The sequence below is a fragment of the Artemia sp. Qi Xiang Cuo genome, chromosome 15 (genome assembly GCF_049724085.1).
Source record: "Artemia sp. Qi Xiang Cuo chromosome 15, ASM4972408v1, whole genome shotgun sequence".
Taxonomy (NCBI): Eukaryota; Metazoa; Arthropoda; class Branchiopoda; order Anostraca; family Artemiidae; genus Artemia; species Artemia sp. Qi Xiang Cuo.
Window position 1 is genome coordinate 9,171,840 of NC_142808.1, and position 23,762 is coordinate 9,195,601.

At 34.9% G+C, this 23,762-nt stretch overlaps 1 protein-coding gene across 2 annotated transcripts in view; it reads left to right on the plus strand.

Annotated features, from left to right (window-relative positions):
- The first annotated feature begins 2,687 nt into the window (after positions 1-2,687).
- Positions 2,688-23,762, plus strand: part of aralar1 (calcium-binding mitochondrial carrier protein aralar1) — an 81,103-nt gene continuing 60,028 nt past the window's right edge. The window contains exons 1-5 of one of the 2 annotated variants that reach the window (XM_089101943.1): positions 2,688-2,829; positions 10,213-10,257; positions 15,439-15,495; positions 17,311-17,453; positions 21,003-21,118. In XM_089101943.1, coding sequence (XP_088958069.1) covers positions 2,794-2,829; positions 10,213-10,257; positions 15,439-15,495; positions 17,311-17,453; positions 21,003-21,118 — 397 coding nt within the window. In that variant the 5' untranslated portion in view covers positions 2,688-2,793. The remainder of the gene's footprint in view (positions 2,830-10,212; positions 10,258-15,438; positions 15,496-17,310; positions 17,454-21,002; positions 21,119-23,762) is intronic. The other variant, XM_089101944.1, reaches the window with a different exon arrangement.

Sequence of the window (23,762 nt, forward strand, 5' to 3'; positions counted from 1 at the left end):
AAAAAAAATTTCCGAAAATCAAGTTTTTCAAAGAAAAGTGAAGGCCATTTTGAACTTAAGATCAGCAGATACAAATACCTTTTAAAATTCATACTCAAAACGACCAAAAATTACAATTAAAGAATAAACGAAACCCAAAACGAACAGAAATTAAATAAACAATAATAACAAAAAACATACAACAAGTAATAATATAAGTGAATAAAATAGATCTTAAAGCGAGTAATGCTTAAATTGAATATGAAAATCAAATGACGCAGTAGGTTTTAGGCTTCTATATTGATACGATACCCAAACTCTTGTTTGTAGCTATTTTTATTCAATTCAAACAGGATTTGCATATTCAATTTAAGTTTAACTCGTTTTAAAATTTATTCATTCGTTGACATTAATATATACTGCACATTTGTTCGCATCGATTGTTTAATCAATTTCAGTTCATTTTAAGTTTCATTTATACTTTAATAGCAAAATATTTGTTTTCGTTTTAAGCTTGATTTTCATATTCAATACAAGTATTGATCGCCTTAAGATCTATTTCTTCATTTAAGTTATTAGTTCTTGTATGTTTTTTGCTATGAAGGTTTATTAAACTTCTGTCCGTTTTGGGTTTTATTTATGCTTTAATAATAATCTCTGATCATTTTGGGTTTGAATTTTAAAAGGTATTTGTATCTCCTGAGCTTAAGTTTTTAATGGCCTTTACTTTTCTTTGAAAAACTTATTTTTCGGAAAGTTTTTTTTAATTAATATTAATAAACAGTTAGTGGTGTGCATTGCTTTTCGCGATAAAAGAGTACAGCTTTTGAAAAATGGAGAAGACACATGCGGTTCATCTCAAGTTCTTAATATAATCGCCTAGCACAAGGTTGAGCATGGCAGTGAATCTAAACTGCATGCGGCGCAATTGTTTTAATACCAGCTTGCACACTTGAAAAGTAGCCGCTTGTGATACTTACTTGGTATTTTCATAGAAAAACTGAAAAACAACATATTGCACCCCCTTCTGAATGTTGAATATTAAATTTGCCTCTCCCTCAGAGAAGATTCAGAACAGACTTAAAGAAATGTAGAGCACATAATGCTTATATATAAAGGGGATCACTGCTCCAGAATCACATACCCACATTTATAATTTTACTACGAATGGGTCGCCTTAATTTATTGTAATGAAAGTCGGGAACTGTGGCTGTAACAACAAGGCAATGAAAATGTGTTGTGAAATATGAAATAGGAATAATAAAAAGAAGTATGTTTGGGAATGAAGCTCACAATATATTGTTGTGAAGTACAGCTCTATTAGAAATGGCTTTGTTTTAATCGAGAACACTTTTTTCCAATTTTTTTTCACACTTAAATGCAATCAAATGGACTACTAATTTGGGGCCGCTCCTAAATTCAGGGGGAAGGATTTTGCCCCATACAGCCCCCCCCAATGACGCCACTGCAAGGAAGAGACCCAAAGCACAAGTTTTTGTTCCCGGGACAAAATTAACCTAAAGCTTAAAATGAAAAAAAAAAGAAACTTACTTCATTTAAGTGATTACTTCAAAAAATATATGACAACCCTTACAATTTGTAATCAGCTCACTGACTTAGGCCTGTTTTATTAAAGAAAGCATAACTTCAGTTCATTCCTCACTTTCTTCATTTTATTAAGGAATTATATTAACTTTAGTTGACTAAAACAGAAATAGACAAACTGTTACTGTTTTGTTAAGGAACGATTCCTTCCCTGTCCAACCAAGATAAGGAATAGTAAGAACTTGCTACTGTTGCTAATTCTAACACAAGAAAAAAACAAGGCCGTTCCTAGCGTTGGTGGTGCCCGGGGAAAAATTAATTTCGGTGTCCCCCTCCCGAATCAAACATAAATTAAAAAAAGCTCTGGAGCACCGAGCTATGGCGCTCGGGACAGCTTGCCCCGGTCTCATCCCTTAGAATGGCCTTGGACAGGGAAGGAATCATTCCTCAAAAAACAAGGCAAGTTTGTCTATTCCTCATCAGTTAACTAAAGTTCCTTAATAAAACGTAGTTCCCTAAAAAGACCCGTTCGCTAATAAGACATAGGAAGTGATGAATGATTCGGAATGAGGCTTTCCTAACAAACAGATCTATAGTTTATGAGAAGGCAAAGCTGAGCCGCGTTCTCGGGCTCAGCGGGTTCGATCCTGGATTGTTCTCGTCTAGTTTCAAATTTCTAGTTTTTCGTCTAGTTTCAGCGGGTTCGAAGGTTCATCCCCGTGTTTGATGCACTGATGCACACCGTTTGATGCACTAAACAAGAACAACCCGTGTTCTAAGACGGGTTGTTTATGGCTCAGCGGGTTCGAGCATGGGTTGTTTTCGTCTAGTACATCAAGCGTTGTGCATCAGTGCATCTAGTGGATGAAAGTCGGGGTTGAAACTTCGAACCCGCTGAAACTAGACGAAAAACTAGAAACTTGAAACTAGACGAGAACAACTCGTGTTCGAAGACGGGTTGATCAATGCTCAGCGGGTTCGAAAACGGGTTGTTCTCGTCTAGTGCATCAAGCGTTGTGCATCAGTGCATCTAGTGAATCCAACACGGGGTTGAAATTTCGAATCCGCTGAAACTAGACGAAAAACTATAAATTTGTAACTAGACGAGAATAACACGTGTTCGAACCCGCTGAACCTAAAAACGCGGCTCTGTTGATCCGTAATCGTGATTGCAAGGAAGAATTGATTGAAAAATCAGAAAACATTTTCTTTTCAGTTAGCCTATTAGGCCTAGTCAATTTGTTATAGAAATTTTATTTTATTTATCATATGGGAAAAGAAAATCAGAAAACTGTCCCTTTTCAGGTAAGCAAATTCTTCTTGTTAAGATTATTGGTCAATTTATACCAAATCATATTATTGAGTTAGAACTAAAGTGAATACACCATTCAATGCCTTTTTTTATGTTGTTTACGAATATAATAAGCATTTCTATCGGAAATGAATTTCAGCCCCCCCCCCCCTATATAGGCTATACCTAACCCTGAATTAGCCTATATATGGGGGGGGGGGCTGAAATTCATTTCCGATAGAAATGCTTATTATATTCGTAATCAACATAAAAAAAGGCATCAAATGGTGTATTCACTTTAGTCCTAACTCAATAATATGATTTGGTATATATTGACCAGATTATTTATTAGGCTATGACAAAAAGTGTTCAGCATGTGATTTGTTGCTAGCTAGGTCTATGCTAATTTAAAAAAAATTTATTTTGTATTAGAACAATTTACAGAAGCTACTTTGGTCAGTATATACAAGATTTCATAGGTTACATAGGGGCAAGGTGAACATACTACTTGATTCCTCTTTGTAGCCTACACTTTCCAAATGTAGCCTAGGCTACTAGGCCTAATCAATTCACTTACAATTCCACAACAATCTGTGGTCCCACACCCAATTTCTAAAATACCGTTTTAACTTAGCTGCAATTTGAGGTAAATGATTGGTAAATTTCTACCAAATCATATTATTGAGTTAGGACTAAAGTGAATACACCATTTGATGCCTTTTTAATGCTTTTTTGAATTGGCATATATAGTGGGGGGGGGGCTGAAATTCATTTCTGAGAGAAATGATTACTATATTTGTAATCAGCACAAAAAAAGGGGTAAAGTTCTACCAAATCATATTATTGAGTTAGGAATAAAGTGAATACACCATTTGATGCCTTTTTTATGCTGATTACAAATAGGCCTATAATAATCATTTCTATTGGAAATGAATTTTGGTAAATAGCTACCAAATCATATTATTGAGTTAGGACTAAAGTCAATACACCATTTGATGCCTTTTTTTATGCTGATTACAAATATAATAAGCATTTCTATTGGAAATGAATCTTAGCCCCCCCCTATATATGCCAATTCAGGGTTTGGTTAGGTTGGGTTAGGTTAGGTATAGCCTATATAAGGGGGGGGGGGCTGAAATTCATTTCCGATAGAAATGCTTATTATATTCGTAATCAGCATAAAAAAGGCATTGAATAGTGTATTCACTTTATTCCTAACTCAATAATATGATTTGGTAGATATTTACCTGCATTTCAGCCCCCCCCCCCTATATATGCCAATTCAGGACTAGGTTAGGTTGTAGAAATATATACCCTGAATTGGCATATATAGAGGGGAGGCTGAAATTCATTTCCGATAGAAATGATTACTATATTTGTAATCAGCATAAAAAAGGCATCAAGTGGTATATTCACTTTATGCATAAGTCAATAATATGATTTGGTAGAATTTTACCAAAAAAGGCATTGAGTGGTATATTTACTTTATGCATAAGTCAATAATATGATTTGGTAGAAATTTACCAAATGATTTAAGGGTAGCATAAATTTCTTGGTGGCCTTATAATGTAGGCCAAGCTAGGATGAAAGTGAAAACATCATTTGATACCTTTTTTGTATGCTCTTTCATAATACAATAATCGCTTCCAGCAAAAATTACACCTTGAGCCCTTATAGGGGCCCTGAAGGTATTTTATATGAATTATGACAAGCATAAAAAAACATCAAATGATGTTTTCACTTTCATCATAGCTAAATTATATGGCCCACTGCAAATTACCATGAACTTTACCCACCCCCTAATGTGCAAATATAAACCCTGTTTTGTCAACAGCAAAGTTTCAAATCACAAAATTTAGCACTAGCCTATTTTTGTCAACAGCATTTGAAAAACTTGAAATGGTAGGGAAAGGCTTTGAATTGAAAATAAAGTATCTTGCAGGTTAGGTTATACCTTCTTTGTGTGGTTACCAAAATGAAATACCTTTGGACCCTTTAAGGGCTCAAGATGCAAATTGTGACTAGCAATTATTGTATTATGAAAGAGCATAAAAAAAGGCATCAAATGATGTTTTCACTTTCATCCTAGCTAAATTATAGGGACACCTATAAATTGACTGGTTTAAGAAAGTATATAGGTTAGTAATAGAAAGAAACATGATAATCTGACTAGCCTAGTAGAAAGCTTTGAGATATTAGAAAGTAAGAATTTCTTTGTTTTAGTGTTTTTTCTTTAGTTTTCAGTTACTTCTTGGGCTATGTGTAAGATCTGTAGGGGGTGGGAGTGCATTTGCAAGTAATTGGTTATGCCTATTTGGGAACAGCATACCAAAAGGAATTGGTAAATTTAGTGCAGTTTATAATACCAAACTACAGATAAAATGAATTTATCATTTGATGTCTTTTTTGTGATCTTTCTTAATGCAATAATTGCTTTACATGGAAATTCAATTTTATCCCCTTTACAGACCCTCAAAGATTATACCTTTTTCTCTTATTTTTGGCTACATAAAAGGGTTAAGAATAATAATTCATATTTTGTTATATGTAGGATAACCATAGTCAACACATTTCAAATATAGTTCTACTATACTTTATCTCTACCCATGGTAGGGATAAAGGTAGGTGGTATGGATAGGGATGTAGGGATACATAGTAGGGATACTATACTTTATCCCTCGTGTGCAAATATATAGCCACAACTATATATTTCCCAAATGTTTCTTTTATTTTCCTATTTCTTGTGTTTTTCTAGTTCTTGATTTTATCTCAATCAATTCAATTTATGGGGATACCAATTTAAAGAAGAGTGACACTAACAGCAATAAGAAAAAAAGGAATCTTCTTTGAAGATTTGTAAAGGGCTTAAAATTGCATTTCTGGTATATGCCTAGGATTCCTGCCATACATTAGGAAACATGTTAAGAAAAAAAAAACCACTTCATAATATGCAGAATAATCTTAGTTAATACATTTTGCAGGGGGAGAATGTTTATCTTCACTTCTTTCACTGTTGTACAATTTTTTTAATAAAATTCTAAAAAATAAACATAGATTCAACTGCATTAAGTACCATCAGTGCCATCTAATTATTTCTCACAAAAACATATCAATACACAACTAGTGGTACATTAGGTTCAGTTAGGTTAGGTTAGATAGCATTTGTTTATAAATGATTTTCAAGACTTTGAGAATAGATGCAAACATTTAGAAATGCAATAGGAAACCCAAAATACAAGGAAAGAAGTGAAGATGAAGGTTCTCCCCTTTCAAAATGTGTTAAATAGGGTTATTCTGCATATTATGAAGTAAGAATTGTGTGTAAGTCTAGGGTTGGTCCACCACATAAGGAAACATGTGACAAAAAAATCCTACTTTATAATATGCAGAATAATCCTAGCTATCACATTTTGCAGGGGGAGAACCTTTACCTTCACTTCTTTCACTGTTGTATGATTTTTTTTAAAAAAAGTTTGGAAAAGTAAACATGGATTCAACTGCATTTTCCCATTTTCAAGTACTCTGTATATTTAATTAAACATGATCAGTATCATCTAATTATTTCTCATAAAAGCATATCAATAGACAAGCAGTGATTAATTTGGTTAAGTTAGGTTAGAGGGTGTTTGGGCATTTGTTTATAAATGGTTTTCAAGATTTTGAGAATAGACCCAAATGTTTAGAAATGTGATAGAAAAATAAGGAAAGAAGTGAAGATAAAGGTCCCTGCAAAATGTGTTAACTGGGATTATTCTGCATATTATGCAGAATAATCCCTAAGACAATATTATGAAGTAAGAATTGTTTTCTTAACATGTTTCCTTATGTGTGGCTGGAATCCTAGGTTTATGCCAAATTTCTGAGTAAAGCAGTTATTATATTTGGAAAGAGCATAAAAAGACATCAAGTGGTATATTCACCTTATTTGCAGGTCAGTAATATCTGAGTACTACCCCAAATTGGACGTTGAATCTATTTTTTACCTTCTTTGCATAGTTAGACTGGGATAAAAGTTGAAGGTAGCACTTATGTCAGTCTACTGTAGCAAGGATTTTAATGAAAAATCTTAAGCTAAAATATCAATCTTGAACAAACAAACAGGACTATGGCCAGTAGAAAGAAAAATAAAAACTGAAACTATGCAGATATTCATTTGTATGAAAACAAGGTGTTTTCAACACTGATGAAACAAATATAAAAACTAAAATAACCTAAAAACAAATAAAATCCAAAATTAAGAAATAAAAACAACAAAATCAATATCTACAATTGTTGTAACCAATCTTATAGATCACAGAAGCTAATAGAGTTGCTCCAATGAGAATGCCAAAGCAAGTCAGTTGCTTTGGTGTATAGTTTGAAATGACTAGGAAGGTTTGTGAAATACAATTGATCAAAACACTAGGTCCAACAAAAATACTGCAAAAAAGTGAACATTTCAGGAGGACAACTGCCTCCCTTCTTCAGTGTAGACCAAAAAATGTTATCAATGTAAATGCCAAAAAATGTGGAAAGACAAATAAAACCAGAACAATGCAGAGAGTTAACAAGAAAGGCAAACAAATAAAAGCCAAAATTAGATGATAAATAAAATCAATAAAAGCCAAAATTAGAAGGATTAAAGCCTAACACCAAATGTCACTTGCCAATACCCACAATTAGCAAACAAATCCAAAAACTTTTGGCTGCTTTTGTTGGATACTAGTGAGTGACTGACTGGCTTGTTTTTTTTTTTGCAGTACTTTGGTTGATCATAAAAACTCCTTTTTTTTTTATTTATTATTATAGCAGGCCATCTTCTTTGAAATGAATGAGCAGACTATCTTCTTTAAAATCAACAAAAATAAGAAGATAAGATTAGAGAAAGAAAAGAAAACAAATAAAATGAATTTTGTTTCTCCTTTCAAACATGTTGCAAAATTATGTGCTGTGGTTGAGCAACTGTAACTAATGACATCTGACTTTGGTTTTAAATTTCATTTTTGAGGTTAGTTTGACCTCAAAACTAACTTTTAAATTTCATTTTTGAGGTTAGTTAGTATGTATAAGCAATTTTGTTTCCATCTTCATTGTTTTCTACTAACACAAAAATAACACAACCAAACCAAAAACAAGCTTTTTTCACAGCTTGCAAATCAAAAACAAACTTGAATTCACTTGAGTAAGCTTCATAAGTCTTCAGTCAACCTCAGAATCAGACAAGGTTTTTTCAGCCAAAGATTTATCAATGATGGAACATTTGATACCATTCCTTCACCCGAGGCTTTCAAAAGGAGACCTGACAAAGAATGGTATGCTAAATCTTCAAGATATGATTGGGACTGCCATCTCTCTCTCTCATATATATATATATATATTTATAATGGAATATATATATAATGACAGGTGACCTATTGACCAAAAGCATTTAACACTGATTTCAGTTTTCAGTCTCTTTTTCATTGGATGTAATTTTGGAAAACAAAATTACTATTGTTTTAGCAGTGGTCTAAACCATATCACCCCCCCCAAATTCAATATACATTTACAAAAATTTAAAACCTTATAAATTGGGATTAAGTAAAGGTATAAGGCTCTAAACACTCTCTTTTTGTCTCATTTCAGCAGATCTATTTATCAATGTTTCACTTTTATATTTCAAAGATTGTAAAAGGTCACTGCCCTTTGGCAATGAGCAGAAGGAGTAGGTACTATCTTCATAGCCAACTTGCTAGCTATTTCCAAAATTTATGTAAATTCTCTAGTGCTTTTATTTTAGCCAATCAGTTGACTAATTGAAGTTCCTATCAAACTAGTCCAGGTTTTACTAGGCAACATCTTATATATTAGCCACCTAGATGACTGGAAAAATGTTTTCATATATAATTTATTGGCATCTGGTTTTAACTTGTATATAAACAATTCTTTCTACATTAGCTATGTAGTGGATAATTCATCCCTGAAAGTATCATTTGCCTAACTCAAGTGCTTTTGGTGATAGTGGTAAAATTCTCAATTATGTTTTTTTTTTTTATCTGGGAAATTAGTTGTCTCATGTCAATGAAACTTTCAGGAATAGATCTGGGACCTAAGTTGTGGCCTGGAAGGTCTTTTGGAGTATCACCTCCACCTCTTCTCCCTCCAAATTGCGTTGAGCTTTGGTTTAATTCAGAAAAATTTGTGTTATAACATAAAACTTTCACAGAAGAAAATACAGACCAAAATGAGGACCAAGGAAGTGTTTTCAGCCTCATTATCTTCATTTAAACCAGATTTATAAGGTTAAAAGCATTTGTAAAAAAATTAACATAAAACTAACATACTAACAAAATAGCATAAAACTTATTTTTGGCTTACTATTACACCAACATATGAATGCCTTTTAAAAAATAAGGTTTAAAATTTTTATGTGGTTTCAGTTTCTATTAGCATGGTCATGCCAAGCAAAGCTAACACACTCAAAAGAGTAACCTATTTACTCATTACTTACACATGTTTTTAAATGATTTAAATAAGCCATGGATTCCAGCAATTGACTGGTTTTAATTAGAGAAGTGAATTTTGTGAAATCAGTGAAGCAATTTTTTTGTGCTATGGATCCATAATATGCTTTAAAAAACAACATGTTTGTAGCTAATCCCAAAGCTGTGTTAAATAGGCTTACTAAACAAAACTGTTCTTACAGTAAGAACTATAACTGGCTTTGCTGAAAGCTTTCACTGTGACCTTTTTTACTTAGTTCATCTTAGTACTAAAGCCTTCAGGCAATGGTAAAGTATAATAAAAACATTCATCTAGTGGTATAGCAAGGATTTCACTTTCAGAGGGATCAAAATATCCCTTTGAGCAGAAAATATCTTTTTACAACAATTGTTAAATCCAGAAACCAATTTTTATATATATATATATATATATATATATATATATATATATATATATATATATATATATATATATATATATATTAAAAACAACCACCTTGAATACATTGACAGTGGTGTTTGGGTTTGCCATAAGTTTGAATGTCCAAATATCTGAGTTTCCTTAAAGTTTTGTCACTAAAATAAATTCTGAGTGTGCCATAAAATAGGAGAAGCTAGGAAGCAAACACAGCAAGGTTTATGGGACTTAATTTCTTGTTTTTGACTCCAGAGGATTTAAGAAATCATTATTAGCCTAATCTAGTTTTATTAGTCTTGGAAGAGACAAAAGTCCCAAAGCTGGCCATTCAGGAAAGTATTGACTATTGGAAGTGTTTGCTATCTATATGGTGTAAAATAGATTAATTGAGTGTCAGTTTATGTGAGAAAAAATGAGGCTTGGTGGTGAAGTTGTGCTTCAAACTTGACAGGTTTAAGTTTGCCACCATAAGACTGAATTTTTTCTAATTTTATGCTAATAATGATTTATTTCAAAAGGTTCCAGACATTGGCTCAGTAAAGAAAGCATCATGTGAAAGAGAGGTATCACAATTTTTAGAGTATACATGTGGTTGTTTGGGTAGATGGTTCTGGGAAAGCTTCTCTTATTGGCTTGCAGTTCCTGACTTAACTTGATGTACCGTACCAATTATGAGTGGAAATAAATACTGTAGATACTTTGTATTGTTCATTTGTAGAATTGATGAAAAAGCGTAAAAATTTAGCTTGTTTTTATTCGTTTTTAAAACATTATTTACTAGCAACTTACTACTACTACTCATTACTACTCACTACTACTACTAGCAACTCACTGCAGCACCAAACTACCTGAAGCCAACACAGGTACACATGATCCTCCTTCCTCCTCATCTATTCAAAGTCTCCCTCTTTACACCCTCCAAAAACTTCTAATTCCCCTTAAACTTTTCATTATGACATGCTCCTGCAGCATTTGGGGACAATGTGCTTTTTGTTTGGTCCTAGATGGTTTGCCAACAAGGGCAATCTTTGGCAATTAATCATCCTTCATCTGGAAAATATGTCTTAACCATCTCAACTTTTCTCCCATCTTAGCCCTAGAAAGCAGTACTGAACAACATTTTTTGTGCAGCTCACTGTTTGAAATATTGTCAGTCAGATGAGTACACAAAACAATCCATAGACAGTTTCTCTGGAAAATATCTAGAAAGTCCTCTCTATATTTCAGTGTCCACAGTTCAGAACCACACTTGACCACTGTCATATTTTCTAATCTTGCTTTGCAGGGTTATTGAAAGTATAAACAGTTGCTGAAATCATTTTGATCACATATATATGTTATCCTTTCCAATATCAGTTATAACCTGGCGATTCCCTTCAGTATGTGGTTGGGCAATTTGATGACAGTGGTCGCTTGTACTTGTGCTTAAACTCAAATTTTGAGTTTGTAAGTTTTGGCTTTCCTTCTAAAAACCACAGTTTTTAAGCATTTGAGGTATATATAAAATATAAGTTTTAAACATATACCTGGTCAAACATTTGACTAGCTATAAGAGTCTGGAGAACTGATAAAAGAGGCAACTCAAGTCTTTCTGAGTGAAAAATAAAACCCACCATTGACATCTGGTGTTACCCATCAAAATCATAAAGTTGATGGTAAAAAGCTAAGCAAAATATAAGTCCAATTATTTTTTTAAATCTCATGTTACTTCTGCTTTACTTTGGGCAAAAGATAAATCTGTCAAATATGTGCAACAGGCATATTTGTGTACATTTAAAAAAAAAACTGTTCATGCTCTGCATTTTTAACCCTAACTATTTTGGAATTAATATTAAATAGAAACTTTTATAATCAATATAAAAAATGCCTATGAAATTATTTTGGGTACCCGCCTGATAGACTGCTTCTTAAACAGTAAGATGTACAAAAAAAATGTGGTTCAATCCCACTTTCTAGGGCTATAATGAGAGAAAGTTTGAGATAGCTAGGGCATATTCTGCAGATGAAGGATGAAAGACTACCAGAGTCCTTGTTAGCCAACCATCCAGGGCCAAACGAAAAGCAAGTCTTCCCTGAATGCAGTGGAGGAGGTCGCAAAGGAAATATTCAAGGGAAATTAGAACCTCCTGTGGTACTTGTTAATTAAACAAAACACACTCGAGAATTACGCTTAGGTTAGATCTCAGAAAACTGGTTTCATAGCCACAAAAACAAATGATGGATGACAGAATGCATTGGACTTGTATAATTTGGTCTATATATTACACATTATGGGTGGGGGGAAGGTTAGGGGTGCTGTCCAAATACTTTACCCCTCCCCGTAAATTGCAAATATATTGCCCAAATATAAACTAAAGGTTATATTTCATTAGGACTTGCCTAACTATACTTCTTGGTTGTGTTTTTTGTTTATAACAAGTACCCTTCTTGGGAGGGCGTAAAGAGGGAGGCTTTGAATAGATTGGGATGGAGGAGAAGCTTGCGTAGCTGTGTTGGGCTCAGGTGACTTGGTGATGCAGTGAGTTGTTAGTCGTAGTAATAATATATTTAACAATTTGAAACAAAAGATTTTGCCTACTATCAATAAATTTGATGTTAACTGACCTTGCGTTGGAATCCAACTTATATCAAAGTCGAATTGAGCTTGCTTGGAATGTGTCTAGTTCTGCTGGGTAATGCCAGCACCAGTGCTGGGTAATGCTGTCACTGGTGCTAGTGGCTTCAATTCCTATTTAGCTCATGTGAAAAGTTTCCTGTCATAATGAGTTGCCAATGCTCTTTGCACCAGCTATGAATTATATTTTTCACTTGATTCTGTACTGCAGAGTATAGCAGCATTGGTTTATTGCTTAAATCCAATATTGAAGGGTTACGAAATCCTACCAACCTTTTAGCCTAGAAGTATAGGCTAATGTTTACCTTTAGCATGGCCATGGTCTGGCTTTTCCATAAAATCAGTCCACATCTAACAAATGCCACGGTTGGTATAGCAGCATTGGTTTATTGCTTAAATCCAATATTGAAGGGTTATGAAATCCTACCAACCTTTTAGCCTAGAAGTATAGGCTAATGTTTACCTTTAGCATGGCCGTGGTCTGGCTTTTCCATAAAATCAGTTCACATCTAACAAATGCCACGGTTTGTTCTTTTCGTAACTTGCAGTGAAGATAGTAGATTAAAAAGAACTTCAGTTGTTTTTTCAAATACATCTATCTCATTGGGTAAACTGCTGTTTGAATTTAGTTAATAAATAGTGTGGCTATTGTGAATCTGCTTGTTTCTATTTTGCTTCAGTTGGGGATGCTTTAATGTTTTAAGTAACTTTTTATTTCTCCTTCTTTGATTTCTGTTCTTGCTGCTTAGTTTGTCTTTTTCCCATGGTTGGTTTATTTTATAATTAGTGTAATTTTTGCTGTATATTTTCCTATTATTAAGTGCTAATTTAGTTTAGAAAATCTCTGCTGTGAATTATTTTCTGGCCATTGTTTTTGTGCATAAATACATCAGCCAATGCTAGTCCCTACCCAGGGACGTACGCAGGGGGGGCCTCCGGGCCCGCCCCCCCCCCGAAATCTTACGATTTTTTTCATTTTCCCATAATTTTCTTATTTTTCTCACAGAATAATGGGTTTGAAGGATTTGCCCTCCCCCCCCCCCCCCGAAACAAATTCCTGCGCACGTGCCTGTCCCTACCTACTATATATTTATTTTTATCTATGTATTGCTATCTTGTATTTCTATGTATTGCTAGATGAATGCTATCTGCTTTATAGAAAACTCTATTTTCTCTTCCTAGAGTCTTTTCTCATCCTAAATTTAGAAAGAAATTAAACTCCCATTCTCGTACTATTAATCCATTTTTTTTTCGTAATTGTATCAAAGTTAAAAGAACTTGCAAATTTGTGGAAACTTTTGCCAAATTCGCCAAACCTTCTCTGTCTTTTTTAAGAAATCTTATTTAAATTAATACCACTTATTATCATACAGACAACTAATCCATGGTGATTAATTATTTTGTTTTTAAAGGCTACCCACTTGCTCAAGCATATGTGATCAAAGACCTTGCCTCTTTAATTTACTTGTTTGCAGTCAATTATAAATGGAATATGTGCCAAAGTTAAAGTTTCAATTTTTGTAGCCAAATCACTATAAAAGAAAAGGATTATAATCCCTTCCACTTATAAGAAATTTTTTTATAATATATTCACCAAACTACTTACCAGTAGCAATTGCAAACGTCATAATCGAGGGAAAGGGGCAAGAAATACCACAGGGGTGTATAAACATAATATAAAAAGAATTTAATGTCAAATGTTAGAAAAACTGGGGGAAGGTCATCTTCCTCCCCCCCACCCAGACCTCGAACCACTACCGCTACTTACTTCTCAGGCTTGGAAGAGAGTTGAGTTTGGTCATTGCAAAAGAATCACTTAAGAATTAATTGTATAATTCATTAATAAGTTTATAAACTTTTTTTTCAGAAAAAAAAAGATTTTAATAGTGTAAAATACGGAGCTATTGCCAAAATAATATCTGTAACTTGTCTCATTTATTATTGAAGGAGGTTCAATTCCTTCTTTGCTTATGCAAAATTTTCACCTACTCATTGCCATCCTTCCTATTAAATGGTGGCTTTACATGGGATGATTCTGTCTTGCAAGCCAATATATAACTGCTGTATTCAGGAACGAATTTACCCCTCTTTCGCTACCCCTCCCCCCCCCCCTCATTTTAGTCTGTCACTTTTCTGATCCATGTTTGCTTTTGATTAGAACAAAACAGTTGATCAAATTCAAAAATCAACAGACTCGGTCCGTTGTGTTTAGCGGTCCGGCCAAATCATGTTCAGATGGGTGGCCAAAAATCAACAAACTCGGTCCGAAGTGCTTTTTATAAGTTTGCATGATGCTCGCTAAGCCTCCCCCTCTGGCGAAGAAACTGATAGATGTCAGCACACATTATGGACTTGACGATGCTTTAGCTGTGATCTTCATCAGGAGGGAAAGGTTCCTAAAGTCAAAGGAATAGTCAGCAGTTCGTAAAAGATGTCTTTTTTATGTACACAGTCTCGCCCTTGCTTTCTGCTGTTTTTTTTTTTTTTTTTTTTTTTTTTTTTTTTTTTTTTTTTTATAACTAGTGATGTATTAATTTAAGTTGTTCGTTCATTAGCCGTATCTGCTGTTTTCGTTCATTATGCTTTAGTACATTCTTTACTGTCTTTGTACTGTTAAAGATGGACAATAAAATTCATCCATTTTCACCTTTTCAGTCAGGGGTTTGATACATTATCATGTTCAGTGATTCACCTTTGTCCATTCGTTAATGTGAACCCGCTTTAAATATTTTTTCGTTCTTTTGTTTTTTATTGTTGTTATTTTTTTTTATTTCATAGAAACTTTGGTTCAGAAACCGTTTGAATTAATACCCTTTATACACCTTTTAAAATAATATATTTTATCGGGTCAGCCGATCAGAGATTTAAAAAAAACAACATTGTCTTGCTCAAAATACTTCATAGCATGGGAAATCCCTTCGTCTCTAGGTTTTTGAGCTGTAACTTTTGTGAGGCTAAAACAACTAGTAAAGCCCTTATCAGCAAATGCTTTCAAGTTCTTTTCAGTGCATTTGTAAAAATCAAATGTTTGACTCTTTGGGGATGATTGTCATTGTTGATATATAAATATGAATGTTTTTAGTAAACTGAATTTATGACAAATTAAGAATATATTTTGTTTTTCTTTTAGATTAGTAATTATTTAAAGCGAGCAGACACAGAGAAGTTAAAAGCAGTTTTTGAAAAGGTAAGCAGAATATTCTTCAAGAGTGTATCCTATACCTGTAGGGTTATTTCTGTTGATGGGCGGGGAGATTGATTAATATCATGGCCCTTTTCAAAATTTTCAAAATTTGCATTATTAAAACTTATAGTTCTTTCGAATCCGTGTAATAGTTTTTATTTCCAGATTAGTGTCAATTGAGAATCTTTTCGCTAGTTTTCGAAAGCCCATTTTAAACATTTCGGTTATTATGGGCTGCCGTTTGCTCTTGAGTCAGATTGCGATTGCGGTTGCTGCAGCAACCATGATAGGGGATCACAATCCTCCAAGAAGGGTTTCAAGGATGGTGCACGTTACGTTTCCTTCTCATCCCAACATTGGGCACCAAAAAGTGCATTTTTTGGCATCATATGGCGCTTTAATCTGACGCTATCGAAAATAAATTTGTAAAAGGCTTGTAGATATGGACGTTAGCTTTCAAATGAGCCCTTAATTTTCTCACCAGTAATGTGATAGCAATGGCGAAAAAATTGAAACACCGCTGCTACCTAGACAAAAAAGTGATTTTCCTTCTTTTTAAAGATGGGGGGGGGGGGAGGTTGTACAAACCCAGCTCATGGCTTTCAACGATGGTGCTTTGTTTTCACAATTACAAATTATTAGCCGATTGAATCTAGTAATGTTTATTAATCCTGAATTAGTATTTATTGAGAATTATGTTTCACCAGACACTTACCTAGATCATGCGATTTAAAATTTTCTGTTACTATGGGCTATTGTTTGCTCTTTACTAGTTTGCAGGTATTGTTGCAACCATGATTTTTACCTTATATAATCGTTTCTCAATCTTTCTAGTGTCGTAACGCTCTTAAATAGGTTAAAAATAGAGTCAGTCATCTGACCAAGGCCGTATCTAGGTGAGGGGGGCTACCTGATTTGCCATCCCCTTCCCCCTCCAAAATTTTTGACTGACTCGTAAAAGCGTAACAAAAACGTTTATACACAAATTTTCTATGCATTTTTAAAGTTTTTCTGTGCAAAACATCCCCCCCCCCCAAAAAAAAAAAATCCTGGATACATTCTTGCACCTGACAACCCCCTTATTGCAAAAAGAAATTGAAGCCAAATTATTTTTCTGTTGATAAGAGTCTAGCAATCTCATTAGTTATTAATTGACGCATCCTTATTCATTTTTTCTACGTTTTAGTCTTTGCATTGAATTGGAAATTTGATTGTAAATCCTGGGGGGGGGGGCAAAGTTAGAGCCAATTTTCCCAAATCAAGTGAAAATGACAGTGAACTAAAGAAAACTGACCTGTTTCTCTGGATACTTGAATTATGCAGGCTTATCTTAGTTTTGACAAGATTTTTTGCAGAAACTGAATTTCAGCTGGAGGGGGGCAAACTTGAGTTTTGACGGGGAATGCCCACCCCGCTCCATAGTAAATTGCCCCTGGATTCGCATACCCCCCCCCTCTCCCACTCTCTGGCAAACAACAGGGTATTTTGTTTAGCTATTGAACAACTGTGACGTACTTTATTAACCCGTTTTTCAGGTCATTGACAAGTGAAACTAATTTGTATTTATATTAGTAACTAATTATATTAATTACTAACTAATTAGTAACTAATTATATTAGAAACTAATTTGTAATTTGTATTACAATAGACACTCAGTTTAGAAAAAAGGATTTAATTTCTTAAAATATTGTGCTAAATTTGTTAGTTTTTGTCCTTTCGTCCCGGCAGCTGATTTTGTGATTTTTTTTATCCTTTCTTTTTTATAATCCATAGATCACTGTTGGTTAGTTAATAGTAGCACCTTTCTTTATTATATAGTATGCTTCAACTGTCAAAAATGGGGAAAAGTATATGACAACGACTGACTTTGTTAGAGGCTTTCTTGGACTTTATCAACATCTAAACTACAATCCAGATGCCGTTCGTGTAATTGGTTCGGTTGCTGATACTAGTAAAGATGGGTAAGTGTTTTTTTCTTTCTAGATTTATTACAGAAGTCTGCAGACTACGTCTCCTCAAGGCCCCCTCAGGCCATAAGTCTCCTCAGGCCATTTTAGTGGTTTGAACATGCTCCTCTTCTTCCTGAATTATAAATTACAGAAACATTCACACTCACGGTTATTGGGGATCTATGACAAACCTTTCTTTGGTAAACCCCACCTTCCCCTAAGTCAAATCCCAAACACGGGTCTTTGTCACCGATTTTGTCGAAATGGTGTATACGGTATTTGACGATTCTAGAGACTTCCAAACTCCTAGAGTTTGGAACAATAGGAAGATAGGTCTGCAAACCAAGATTAGGATACTGGAAGGTACAATGATGACAGGGCTCAAATATGAAGTATGGGCGCTCCGAAAAGCGGATGAAGATTTGCTAGGTGTTTTCCAGAGAAATTGCCTACGGATTGTTCTGGGTACCCGGATGATTGACCGTATTTCAAACAGTAGGCTGTACGAAAAAGTGTGGTTCAATCCCGCTTTCTAGGTCTACAGTGAGAGAAAGGTTGAGATGGCTAGGGCACGTCCTGTGGATGAAGGATGACAGATTGCCGAAGATTGTCCTTTTTGGCCAAACAGTCTAGGGCTAAACGGAAAGCATGTCGTCCTCGTGTGGGGTGTGAGGACGTCATAAAGAAGGATTTAAAGAAAATGGGAACTTCGTGGGTGGGTGTAAAAAGGGAAGCTTTGAATAGATTGGGGTGGAGGAGGAGCGTGTGTAGCTGTGTTGACCTCCGCATAGGTCGTCCGCGGTTGGGGTGGGAAGATGTCATTAAAAAAGGATTTAACGGAATTGGGAAGGTGTAAAGAGGGAGACTAGATTGGGATGGAGGAGGAGCGTGCGTAGCTGTGTTGGCCTCAGACGGCTCGGTGCTGCGGTGAGTTGTTAGTAGTAGTAGTAGTAGAATCTACGACATGCATTAAGAAGATAAGAAAGAAAGTTGTAAGTGTTTGCTCGTTTTGTAATATTTTGCATATCGAACTTGAAGTCAACAAGTACTGTAATTCCGAATCTAGCCTGTAAGTTATCAGGGGCAGATCCAGGATTTTTTTTAGGGGAGGCGCAAAATAGGTTGATCCGATAAACTTGCGTTGGGAGAACGCAAACTTGCGTTAATTTAAAGAATAACACTACTTTAGACTATGTTAGGGGGCGCACGCCCCCTCGTCCCCTGGATCCGCTACTTATATATATATATATATATATATATATATATATATATATATATATATATATATATATATATATATATATATATATACTACTAACAACTCACCGCAGCACCAAGCCGCCTGAGGCCAACATAGCTACGCACACTTCTCCTCCACCCCAATCTATTCAAAGCCTCCCTTTTTACACCCGCCCACGAAGTTCCCATTTCCTTTAAATCTTTCTTTATGACGTCCTCCCACCCCAGACGGGGACAACATGCTTTCCGTTTAGCCCTGGATTGTTGGCCGAAAAGAACAATCTTCGGTAATCTGTCATCCTTCATCCGCACAACGTGCCCTAACCACCTCAACCTTTCTTTCATTATAGCCCTTGAGAGCGGTATTGAACCACATTTTTCGAATAGCCTATTGTTTGAAATACGGTCAGTCAGCCGAGTACCCGGAACAATCCTTAAGCAATTTCTCTGGAAAACATCTAGCAAATCTTCATCCGCTTTTCGGAGCGTCCATGCTTCAGAGTCATATTTGGCTACTGTCATCACTGTAGCTTCTAATATTCTAATCTTGGTTTGCAGACTAATCTTCCTTTTCTTACAAACTTTTTTGTATTGTGAGAAAACACCCTGAGCCTTGGCTATTCTACTTTTAACATCTTCACTGGTCTCACCATCTTTACTAATAGTACTACCTGATCAATCTTTTCATTACCCAACGTCACCTTTTCATCTTCACTTATTCCAAGCCTTAGTAACTTAGTCTTCTTAAAATTAATTTTCAAACCTATTCTAGCATCCTGAAATCGGAAAACCTTTAAAACTTCATTCATTTTGCTCACACTTTCATCTAGGATACTTAAATCATCAGCATAATCCAATTCCAGTAGACTTTTTCCTCCCCATTTGATTCCGTGGTCTCCCATTGCCTTTCCTGTGCTCCTTATGACAAAGTCCATCAAAATAATCTATATAAAGGGGGATAGAACACAACCCTGCTTAACTCCTGATTCAATACAAAGCCAGCTGCTACCCTCATTTCCTACCTTAACCTCAGCAGTGTTATTCTCGTACATAGCACTAATCACTTTAATGTATTTGTCTGGTATACCATACAAGGATAAAACCTTTACTAAAGCTCTTCTATCAACAGATTCGAACTCTTGCTCTTAATCTATAAAACTGAGGACCAAAGGTGTTTGAAAACTCAGGCACTTCTCAATTATTAGCCTAAGGGTGAAAATTTGGTCAAAATAACCTCTACCTTTTCTAAAACCACACTGCTCTTCTCTTTGTGTATGGCAACTCTCAGTCTAAAAAGTATCATATTACTAAGTAATTTGCTACCTACAGAGAACAGACTAATGCCTCGATAATTACCACACTCACTTTTATCACCTTTCTTATAAAGTGGCTTAATTAAGGTTTTCCTAAAATCGTTAGGGACTTCTCCTTTTTCAAAAATCATATTCATAATCTTCAATAACTTATTTCTAAACTCAGACTCACCATATTTAAGAAACTCATTTACCACCCTATCAGCACATGGAGCCTTATTATTATTTAATCCTTTTAGTACTGTTGCTAATTCCTCCTCACCAAACAAATCTTCCTTCACATCCAAGGTATAACAAACTTTTTCATTTTCCTCTATATTTTTTCCTGCAACTCTATCTCGGTTAAGCAAGTTCTCAAAATGTTCGGCCCATCTCTTTTTAGTTTTTTTCCTTATCGCTAATTGCGACCCCATTCCTATCTTTAACTGGGACAAGTCCAGATTGACTACTCCCTCTCAATTTGTTAACGTGTCAGTACAATATTTTACTATTATGCCGTCTAGCTGCATCTTCCAGAACCTCGGCATCTTTATCCATGGCCTCCACTTCACACCTCCTTAGTTCATATTTTAATGCTTTCTCCACTTTCTTTACATTTCTTTTGTTTTCATACGATCTATCACTCAGATAATTCTTGTACAAGTTCTTTTCTCCTTTCTATTAAACATAAAGCTTTTCCACTAATATTCTTAGCTCCAGCTCTAGCTTTCTTCCCTAATATACCTTTAGCAACTTCACAAATTATTTTTCTAAAATTATTCCAACCATCTTCCTCATTATTAAATTTTAAACTCTGAAGTTTAGTATTCAAATGTTCCTGGAAAGTTTCTCTCAAATACTCATCCTGGAGTCTACCAACATCATAACCTCCCGGGAGGTAGTTACCCTTCCGATATTTCAGCTTTAGATTAACCCTTGACACTACTAAATGGTGATCTTTATTTTTAAAATCAATAACAGCACTCCTATATACCCTAGTATACTTCAAAGACTTACCTTTTTGTTGTAGGTTAATATCTTTTGTTGAATTTCAAGCCTTTGAAGGTCTATTGTGTGCTCCAGATGCTTTGTATCAAACAGCGTTTCAACTTTTCGATGTCGACGGATCTGGATGTGTAACTTTTGGTATGTAGTCTTTATTTAGTTTTCTTTTTTCCTACAGCTGGTGAGAGGCACGTGCAAATGTCTGTTATGATCAAAATTTCACGGGCCCATATCTTCTTCTAGGTGTTACTATGTACAGGCCTCTCCTTAAAGATCTTCACTTTTGTTTTGTTTTATTGTTTCAATTAAGTTATTTTTTAATTGAATGGAGTAATAGTTATTAAGCAGACACGTTCACAGTGTTTGATCTACTTCTTGGAACGGGGGGGGGGGGCTAGGGCTTGTCAAAGCAATGCAAAACTAGCAAGTTATATAAGAGTTATTGAAGAAGTAGTGGAAATCCAGCCATTAAAAAATAATTTTATTGGGAAAGAGACTAAAAGGCATCAAACCAAAAGACACAAGGTGCATTGTGAAATCCAGTGTTTTAGAGTTGTTAAATGTTGGAGGGGAACCAACACTGGTGGGTCCAGGGGGACCCCGCCCTCCCCCAAGATTTTTTCCGGCGCCTTCATTCCTTTTTATTGCGTTTCCCCTCTTTTTTTAAAATAAGTTTGTCAATTTGGTCAATCATTGGCGCCCTTGTCACATTCGCCCCCCCCCCTCCCCAATATTTTGCACTAGATTCGCCCCTGGGAACCAATCCCCCTCCCAAATAGGCATATTCTTGCTTTAAGGGTTTAAGGGTGAGCATTTAAGGGTTCATGGCCCTTCCTGATTTGATCCCTCCGGAGAAAAGCCCCGAATGAGTGAAAGAAATATTGATTAATTCCAAACATAAATGGGCGTCTCCAAATTATTGCATCAATTGAATTCCATCCTTGCAAAGTTTGTTTTTAAATTAAAACTGACAATTTTAGGAATTAATGCTCGCATTTTCAGGATTGTCCGGAAATGACAAATTGAGCAAGTTCAATTTGGATCCCACTATTCAAGATGTTATAGAAGTCTTTAAGCTCAATAATGAATCATTAATATCCTGGATTGTATGTTAATTCCTTTCTTTGACGTCATAAAATTGTGACACATTTAAGGTGACAGGCGAAGTCCACGAGAGAGATTCGTGGTTAGTTCATTCGAAAACTGGTTTGTTCACGCCACTTCTGGAATTTTTGTAATCGCTATGCATGTGGCAATGTAAATACAGATTGGTTATTTTAATATTGCATTATTATTGCTAGGTTATGTATTGAAATATTTGTTTATTTTTTTTTGTTTGTTTGTTGAAATATTGTTTGCCTATGCTAGAAATATTTGAAAATTATGTGAACTAAAAAAAGTCGGTACTTTGTGTATTATATAAGTACTATATATTATACCAATCACAGTCGAGAAGTTTGCTGAATTTAAGATCTGAGAAAACCGGTTTCGTAGCCACAAAGACAAAGGACGGGTGAAAGAATGCATTGGACTTATATCATTTGGGCTATATATTTGCACATTAGGGGTGGGGGGGATACGGCTATGTTACTTTACTTACACCTCCCTAATGTGCAAATATATAACCCAAATCATATATTATATAAACTTCAGGGTACTTGTATGATATAGCTTCTACCGTTCAAGTTGGTTTGTTTCAGCTTAGTGTGAGACAAGATAAAGAGAAGTGACAGAATAGATGGAAAATATATATGGTACTGTTCTATTAACCGGACTCCTTTATACCTCGAGCGCGTTGAAAAACCCGTTTTTCAACGGGATGATACAAGACACCGCTGTAGAGAAATACAATGTATAGCGTGGTTTTAATTGCGTACACGATATTTAAAGTGTTATTTTTTGGGGGTTTTGGGGAGGAAAGGTACCTAGGTTAGGTTAGGCTACGTAGTTAATGTGTGTTATGCTTTGCCCCTAATGTGCAAATATATAGCCCAAATTTGTTTCTAAACTATTATATAGTCATCCTTTTTTATTTTATTTCATTAGCATTAACCAAACTAGTAGGCCTACTATATATAAGAGTCCGGTTAATAGAACAGTACCATATATAATTTGGGCTATATATTTGCACATTAGGGGGAGTGGAGGTAAAGTATTTGGGACAGTGTGAAGTTAGAAAACCCTTGTTACTTCATAATATGCAGAATAAGTGTATCTAACACATTAGGCATGCAGACCCGCTATACTCCTACCCCGACCCCTCCCTAATTGGCAAATATATAGCCCAAATTTGTTTCTAAAGTATTGTTATGTTTTTATCATACTTAGGTATATTTCATTAGGATTGAGCGTCAGAGAAACATATTAGAAGAATATTAGGTAGGGACTATATCGTATAAGAACTTATACAAGAACTTAAGTATTATATTATCATCATGTTTTGGCATATTTCATTATTATTAATCTTACTTCACTTCTTGAGTGTGCTTGGTATAATACATAAGTACCAAAAAGTCACTGGCTGTTTTGGTTGGCATAACAAAGAAGTCTTTGGCTTTGGTGAGTTGTAGCCCCTCCAAAGAGCAGGAATATAACTTGTAAATTTTTATCAAGAAGTTTTTTTTTTTTTATAAAGACTGGTCTCCCTCCCCCGAAGGATCACATTCACGTGAAAAGGGAAAGTTTGTAATATTTGGGAGAAAATATTTTTTAGACATCTCGTGTCCAAATGTACTAAAAAAAACTGATTTTCCCATCACCCGAAAAGAAAACCGGAAGTGGTAAG